The following is an 8,708-nucleotide window of genomic DNA, read 5'->3' on the forward strand; positions in this document are numbered from 1 at the left end:
GGTCCCCCCCCACCGCTGCGGACCTCAAACCATCACCCGGGCGGGCTGCGAGCGAGGGGTTGCAGCAGTTCTGGCGCAGCAGTTTAAAAACCCTTGTAGTGAAACAACGCAGCCTTCTCCTACGGCCACGGAGCATCAGGGGGTGCTGCAGGAGGCCCTTTGGGGTCCCCGGAAAGGAGAGGAGCAGGGCTCACCCCCTTATAAAGGGACTCCGACTGAAGCTGTGAGCTCTAACATACCTGTAATTCTCATCTTCCCACTCAGTGCCAGCTGGAGCTCCGACTCCGGCAGAAGCAGCAGCAGAAGCAGCACCTCTCAAAAATAAGCACCGTTGTTAATAAATCATTCCTCTCAAATACAAACAGGAGGAGGCCTTCTCAGGGGATTTTAGCAGACAACAAACACACAAACAACTGTTGGGAGTAAAAAAATATGTTTTTTCCTTTTAATTACATCAGTTATCAAAGAAAAAAAGCAGTGGTAACAAAAATACAAAGCTCTGAGGGTTTCTTGTTTTGTTTGTTTTGTAATAAGCCGAGCATCAGTGCAATTGTTTTAATTTAACTTCTGCTCTGAGTCTCTGCTGGCAGAATATGAGTAGGCTTTGCCCAGCACCAGACGGTCACGCAGCAGCTTGAAGAAGGCGTAGTAATTGCTGAAGAGGATCAGAGCCAGCGAGATAGTCTGGTGCCACTTCTCTGAAGAAATCAGCGAGTAAAGCTGGTAGAAGATGACGGCTCCTTCCAGCAGAATCAGGATGTTGAGGATTCTCAGCGGTTTGCTGAAAAAGAACTGTAGGAGAGACCACAGTAAGGCACCGAGCAAGGTCAGACCCTTCGGGATGCGTTTTCGACAGGACGTGTGAGGCAGAGGCCGGTTAGGATTCCCCTCTGGAGACACAACATTTATCCGTGAACGGCTCCAGAGCGAGCCCCGGTTTGCACAGGCCAGTCACCCTTCTGGCAGCACGGATGGGAGACGTGGGACTAACGTGAAACCCTGTACCGAACCCCGCTCGTTTCACCGCCCCAGCACGCCCCGCGGGCAGCTCTCCTGCTCGGAGAGCCAGCTCAGCGGTCTGAGGTTCAGGACAAGGGGACTGTGATCCCGCCGAGGCACTACACCTCCGTCCCCAGAAAGGAGATGTGATCTTACGTGAAAGCGGAAGTGCGAGACGTCTGAGGGCACTGCCACGTTGTAATGACCCACAGCTTTGTACACGTTCTTGCTGTGTTTCACTAACACTCCCTGCGGCCACATGCACTCCTCCGTCCACCTGCAGGAAACAAACAGAGAGCTCTTATTTCTACCCCTGCAGCTGAAGGGGGGTCTGCTGCCTTCCCACCATCAGCTAGGGTAACGGAGGAGCTGCTTCCGCAGCGTTGGCCACAGTAGTAAGCTGCCATTTGTGAGGGCAGTTTGGCCCACCGAGGCATGTAACTGTCTACGACAGTGACAAACAGCGTTACCTGGGGCCAGAAGCATGAGGCATCTTGCCAAAAATCAGATCTGCTTGCTGCACTTGGAAGTGGACAGTACAGATAGTGTCTGTATGCTGTCGGATGTGTCAGCCGACAACTCTGCTTTCATTTTTTTCTCTTGTTTTTTTAAGGAACAAGAGGAGGAGGAGAGGTGGCTGGACAGCTGAGCTCCCCACCCAGCCTCTGTTCATGCCAGCAGGCATGCCCGCTAAGAGAAATCTCCAGCCCTAGCCCCAGGAGAGAGTTCCTTACTGATGCTGTAGCACGTTGGAGCAGAGGGCCGGATCGACCTTCTGCCAGCAGCCCAGGTGCGCTGCGGCTTTATGCAGCAGGTCACAGTAGCGCGCGGGTAAGAGGTACTGCATCAGGATCACAGACGTGCTGATGGAAACCAGAAGGAAGAGCTCACACGACCAGCGTTTGTCATAGTACTGAGTGTTCTGTGGGGGGACAAGAAGAATGTGTGACAACGTGTTTGGACAGCCTCACCTAACAAAGCCATCAAAACACAAAGCACTCAGGCAGGTAAAACGAGGGCTTTTCACGTAGCTATTAATCCTGCTTGAAAAAGAAGCGCCCACATAGGATGGCTGCTGTACAACAACTCCCAAACACACCACAGTGAAACATTTACGCTATCATCACCCATCACCAAAAACAGGGAGAGAGTTCCGATGCTCCCCTAGCTCAGCTGACGATGGGTGGGAGCACCAGCCCCTCTGGGGAAGGGGACTTGGGCTCATCCCCGAGGTCTGACAGATTTACTACAAGACATTTGTCTCATTGTACAACGTATCAGTAACTTAAATAAACCAGCTAAAAATCCTAAAAAGGTCCATCCTCCTTCATACTGCCTCCCTTATTAAAGTCAATCCCCTTGTCCTGGAGCTGTGTCCTCACAGAAGGTCAGTGTGCGAAGGAATGGTCGGCCTGGAGTCCTTCTAGCTTCATGGGGAAGCAGGAGGGAGACAGCGCTCCCTAACAGATGGATGCACACTCTCACCAACAGTTAGAATACGCTTTACCAGGACAATATTGTCCTCTGTTATCTGGAGTTTAAGCAAAGCTAAACCTAGATGGTTTTGCTTCTTACTTTCCACAAGGCCTCTCTAAATGGGTTTGATACAGCCGCCTGTGCGCACAGACCAGCCCTCTGACTAACCTCTCCCATGTTCCAGTTAAGCAAGAAGCGAGAACCAGACCTCCTCCATAACGCAGTGTCCACCTCCCCGCAATCCTCCCCAGCCAGTCCCATGCCTGGAGAAGCGGCGTCTGCAAGGGCAGAGGTGGTCCTTGCTCACCTTCACAAACCAGACCGGCACAAAGGCCACGTAGTAGGCACTGAGCATGGAGCTCACCAGCACCTCTTTCATCCGCCAGTTAAAGTCCATTTTCAGGTATTCCACCTCATTGCGGATGAGATCTGGGGAAAGGCAGCAGGCATGAGTGGGCATGGCCTCCATGCCGTACATCTGTCGAGTGTGCTGCTTCCAGGTTTCCTTTAGGACGGTCAGGTAGTCTCTGCTCCTGGAGTTCACCTCGCTGGTCTCTCTGGGACCGATGTTGGCCACCTGGGAGAAGAGGCCTGTCTTCCGAAAGTCACAGTTCAGCTGAAGGAAGGGAATGTACATGCCAAACCTGGAGCAGCAAAGTGCAGAAGGGTGGTTACTTCCTTATGAGCTCCCCGTGCAATGCCTTCGCTGGCAGCAGATCAGCATTATGATCACATCCCCCTCCTAAATGGCATCTGGTACCTATATAAACTCCAGAAAAGAGCTTCACCAATCTGATCTCAAACACAAGCACCACGTCTCAGATCTTTATGAGATGCTTCCTCCTGCATCTACCAGAGAGAAGGGAGCTATTTCCACTACTTGACTGGAAATAGAACTGGCTTCCTTTTGTAAGTTAACGTGAAGCAGGAAAGCTGTTTGATTCACTCCACCTGCCAGAGGCACCTATGGGCTAAGGTAAATTGATGACAAGGGTTCTTTGAATACAATGAGAAAAGCATATAATCTTTTTCAGAGGATGAGCAATCTAAGAACTATAATTAATGCTTATATTAAAGCTGAAATATGGGTAATGTTAAAGATATGCCCTGCCACCAAGAAGAAATGTGACACAGCAAGAGGGAAAAGGGTAGTTTAAGTTCTGTTACCAGATAATCAAGTGCTTATTTACTTTCAGGCTTCATTTCAACTGAGCAACACCCACTGCACTGAAGCAACATTAGAAAACACACGTAAGTGCCAGAACAGATACTTACGGATAACACAGGAACAGGAGATTAAGAAAAGAGTAGGTTCTGAAAAGGTGAATTATTGATCGACACAAACTCCAGCCTGTGCCAGTGAGAACAGCAAACCGAGTGATCACCAGGAAAATAGAGCGTGGCAGGGAGACTTTGCCACTCTGTGAAGCCTGCGGGGAGAGAAGAAAGAGCTGGGCAGAGGGGAGACTCATTCACTCTTCCTACAGGAAGCAAACAGTAAATGAGCAGCACTCAATCTGCAAAATCAACTTCATATGCATGAAGGAAGAGCTAGTGAAAGGCTCTGTTTGACTGCCACCAGGAAGGGGAGGTCTTCTGCAGGCTGGAATCTGGGCTCGCCAAAACCCAGGGCCTCATTCCTCAAGCTGGAATGAGGAGAGTTCTCAGAGTTTCTTGTTAAGGTCTGGTAGTTATCAGTGTGACCAGCCCACTCTCCTGGACCTGCTCACCACAGAAGGCTTCTGCAGTCAGCAGAAACCGACCTACACTGGTTCCTCCTTGCAGAAAGCTCGAGTAATTAAAAGAACAGGAAAAGAGCCAAATACTGTTCTTCACAAGGAAGAAAGCAGAATTACTACAGTCTAGTTGAGACAGTAATTCAGAAACGATCACAGAAGGACAGAGAGAGTCATGAGCAATGGTTTGAGATGCTCATTTCTGTTCTCTGTTCTTCATTAGAAACCATGCCTAGGTTTCTGATTTGGACATAGCACAAAGTTCTTCAGAAAAGGACAGAAGAGTTTGGAGCTGCAAAAGGGACACACAGCTTTACATTTCGCCTGAGAGGAAAGAACAGTTCTGAGATCTGCTTGGGGACTTTACCTCCTTCACAATAGCACCGATCAGCCGGCGTGCCAGGACGATCGTCGTCACTGTCAGCACGTTGAAGTCAATAAGATGAAAGTTCTGCGGTGACAAAAACAGAATGATTCCACTTTCGATCAGGCAGCAGAATCCCACATTCAACAGAAAAGCTCCCAAGTTACTCTCTTCTTCTCGGACTCTCTCTCTTCTGAGATCAGAAAGAGAATGCCAAGCAGACAGCCAGTGCTCAAAATTTGCCAAGTAAGAGTCACGTGAGCAACCCTCCAGGGCTGTAGAGTCACACATAGTTTGCATTAAACATATATAGAAAACTTTATGTCTAACGACCCAAGAGACAGTCTGTGAATATCACCGGACAGCAGCTGTCCTTTGGTGCTTACCAATGACGTGTGTGAAGGCGGATGGGAGGGTGGGTACCACCAAACAGTTTTGTAGATGTTGATGTAGTGGACAAACAGAGCAACGAGATGACAGAAGAAGAGCTGAAGTTCAAACAGCACACTCCTCTCCACAGGCAGCTCTGGGATCTTACAGTGCCGGAGGGGGACGACTGTCTGAGTTGCCAAAGGTGGGCTGGAAAGGCCTGTACCTGCACCGCTTCTACCAAGGTAAACCAAAACCCAGCAGTCACTTCCTTGAGATAAACACAGCGCTGTCCTCCAGCTCACGTACTCAGACTATAGAAGTCGGTGGGTCTAATATTGACTGAGAAACCTAAGTTGACTATCATGGTCAATGGCCGCCACAAACCAGAAGTGTCAGCACCCCGAGGATGTCTAGGACGACTGTTACAGGCAGATGTGAGCGGGAATTTGCCCAGCGAAAGCAATATTTGGAACCAGGCCAATCTACAGCACCGGGTCATTTGGTATTAAATCCCTTGCGTTGAGTCAGGTTCAAAAGCTGTGGCTGTGTTTTGCTATTCAAGGGGCAACCAGTGGCCCTCTTAATTAATTGGAAGCTTTTAGGCCTCGAGTTGCTATTTACATTTCTAAGAGTGCTTGAACATGAAACACGGAGCAATTAAACACAAGCCCTTTCTCATTCTTCAACCTCTATTCAACTATGGAGGAAAAACAAGTTTAGTCAGAGGTGCATATTCCTGTGTGAGCACGTACACAATCCCAGACAGCAACCCTTTTAATCAAAGGGAAGGGAATTAATATATACTAGATATATCTCTCCTGATTTGCACTCTCTAAATAACAACAGTCAAAGGAATCTGGGTGTGGGTTTCAAAGGAACTACAGAGCACCAACTCCTATTGAAAATCCCAAAACGAAACCACAGAAGTCTTGGAGTGTGACTGCAGAAAGACTTCTAGCCCAGGGGTAGACACAGGTGGATCAACCTATGCTTTTTAAAACAGAAGGCTGACAGCCTAAAATAAGGCCATACGTGAGGGGAAAACTTTAGGAACCCAAGCTGTCTCTCTGAAACCCCCAGATTCCTAAGCTGACAAGACTGATTCAGCTCCTCAGGATTGATAACTCCGCCAATAAACTCTGTTCCTGTACTCAGAAAGCAAGAGTTCCTGTTCTGGTCCTCCAGAAAAGGGCTTTAAATATAAACACAAAGCCTTTTCTGCTTTGAACAGAAGACCTAAGGGTGCTCTTGCAGAAGCAGCATCAAGGTGCTCATATGCATAAAGCACTTTGGGACTCCTCAGCCTGGACTGCCGTGTAGATGATGGGTATCAGAGGGCTACAGAGACAAATCACTTGGAGGTAAGCTGGGGCGTGGATTTGTGCTGCATTACCTACTTTGTGATAAGGACCTTTGTGCATGTTCTCGCAGCAAAGTATGTACAAGGTGGATTGCTCCACCTTCTGTGGCCTTGCAATAACTTGTTTGAATAACTGTATCCCTATAAATTTCTTGGCCTAGGGCCGTAAGCAGGGAGTATGTTAAGACAGATCTAACATTTTCTTTGCAGTGAGTTCATAGGCACCTCCTGCTTACGTATTGCTGTCGGTGCTCCGCTTCTCCTTCCTCCTCTCTATCTCAGTCACAGAAATGCAACCAACCAGCTAGGCTAGAACCTGAAAAAAAAAAGGCAGCCTACACATCACCTGACCTAGCTAAACTCTACCCCAGAAATGCCTCACCTGACATAAACTTCAGGGCACAGGAGACGCAAAAACCAGAACTCCAGAGTCAGGCTTTGGATAAAAATTTGCCTCTATTCTTTCTTTCCATTCAACGGTCACTAAAGGCTTTTGAACACTCCTGGAAGTCTGTCACGGTCTGACAAAGCACTTAACAGTCTCGGGCAAATTAGAACCCACCTATCCCAATTACAACACGTAGCATGGACACCGCCACATATAGGAAAAGGATTTCAGCTAGACACCAGGAGTTAACAAATCCCTGAGCCACAGGAAAACCAGCAGTGTGTGAGATGGGGAGACACAGCTAGCCTCACACCTGCCTCAGAGATGAGCAGCTAGCCTGGCTAGACGTGAAAATGTGGAGAGCCGGATGTACCTGGTGCGTGAGCGCACACCCGTGACAGAGGAACTTGTGGAATGGCCGGAGCCGCCAGCGGCCCCAGGTTCACAGAGGGGATTTCGACAGTAGGACGTTCGGTTAGGGCCCCGCCTTCCCCCTGCCATAACAACAGAGGGTGCAGAGGATTGTTCTTGGAGGTGGCTTCTCTGCTGGTCACTGCGTGATTATGTCTTCAGTCCTTAAAACTGAAAGGAAAAGATTTATAATTAAGGCTTATCTGCTTACCACGCCCCTGGTGACCAGCGGTAACCCATCACTCACACTGCTAGCTTGCAGCACAAAGCAGGATAATGCAAATTTGCTCAACCCTTTTCTACATCTCCTGTATTTGCCACAGGCTATAGATGTGGCCCCAGATAGCTCCTGACGCTCCTAGGACATGCAGCAGCTTGTTAAGGTGCTGTGAATTCACTGAGAATCTAAAGTCTAACGTATGCAGGCTTCCACAGGAGCAGGAAGCTTTTCATGCCTCTCTCCCAAGCCAAGGCATTTTACACGGAATTTAATCTGCATCGCTGTGGTGTTATCCCTGTTTTACAGGCAGAGCAATACGCTTATGGAGATGCTAAACAATTCACCCAAAGGATTCAGTAAATTGGGGATATTACCTAGGTCCCCCTTTTGCCCAATTTTGTGCTGGAATCAAATATTCACAGCTCTTTTAAAGGGACACTGCAAAAGCACATGAACTGGCTTTTTCCTTTTTTGCTCCTTCAAGAAGGGAAAAAAATAACTAGCATTTTTAGGGCATTTGTTGTTGTATGTTTGCATGGTACAGAGCTCAACGGGATGTTAGCCCAGTTAGCTTTTCTAGTGCTTGCTTGCCACAGTGTAAACAATAATAGTAATACCACGGTTTTAAAAACCTTCTCTAGATCCCGTTTAACCTTAGGAGAATCTATACAACTTAGAGAAAGGACAGGGTGATAATACACCATTTAGTAGAAGTGAAATCTGAACTGTGAAGAAACTCGGATCAGGTCATATCAATTGCTTAACATTTCTTTTTCTGATTGCTAATTTCCAGTTTGCATCACTTAGCAATTAGCATCCGGAATAAAGAAAATTTGCTGAAGGTTTAGAAACTGCTCTCAAACAAGTTTTAAAGCTTACACTGAGCTCGAGAGTCCTCCAGCAAACTGCTGTACTAGTCCCCGACAATGAGGGACAGGGTGCAGGGGGTGTGCCTGGGGCTAGACCCAAGCAAAGCAAAGATACCCCAAGATGGGTGCCATCACACGGGCCAGTGGAGCACAGAGGTGGCTCCAGCACTGGGGGAACTGAGGGGGTACAGAGCAAAGGGCAGAAGCCCCAGTATGTGCTATGGCACACAGAGTCTTGGGGATGCAGAGTAGAGGGCTGGGCGGGGGAGGCACCAGATGGACAGGACCTTGGGAGGAGATGAAGACAAGTGGGTTTGAGGCCCAGGACACCATGACAAGAGAGTCTGAGAGGGAAAAGTGGTAGGATGAAAGTGTTGGGCCTGGGAAGAGGGCTGGGGCGCCGGGGGGGGCACACTTGGGAGCTATAGGAGTGCAGTTCAGGGGCCGTAGGAGCTCTGGGAGCTCAGACGGGGGCTCTGAAGGAGCAGCGAGGGCACAGGCCAGGGGCTGCGG

General features: G+C 48.8%; 1 protein-coding gene across 1 annotated transcript; it reads right to left on the minus strand.

The window, feature by feature from the left end:
• Positions 1 to 416: 416 nt before the first annotated feature.
• Positions 417 to 7,278, minus strand: TMEM39B (transmembrane protein 39B). The gene is made up of 8 exons (XM_009578475.1): positions 7,069 to 7,278; positions 4,962 to 5,181; positions 4,579 to 4,662; positions 3,751 to 3,905; positions 2,783 to 3,119; positions 1,734 to 1,921; positions 1,156 to 1,276; positions 417 to 792 (listed from the first exon to the last, which is right to left on the minus strand). Exons 1-8 carry the CDS (start codon positions 7,194 to 7,196, stop codon positions 556 to 558), a joined length of 1,470 nt encoding a protein of 489 aa, XP_009576770.1. The 5' UTR covers positions 7,197 to 7,278; the 3' UTR covers positions 417 to 555.
• Positions 7,279 to 8,708: the final 1,430 nt, after the last annotated feature.

Source organism: Fulmarus glacialis, unplaced genomic scaffold (assembly GCF_000690835.1).
Source record: "Fulmarus glacialis isolate BGI_N327 unplaced genomic scaffold, ASM69083v1 scaffold33595, whole genome shotgun sequence".
Classification (NCBI taxonomy): domain Eukaryota; kingdom Metazoa; phylum Chordata; class Aves; order Procellariiformes; family Procellariidae; genus Fulmarus; species Fulmarus glacialis.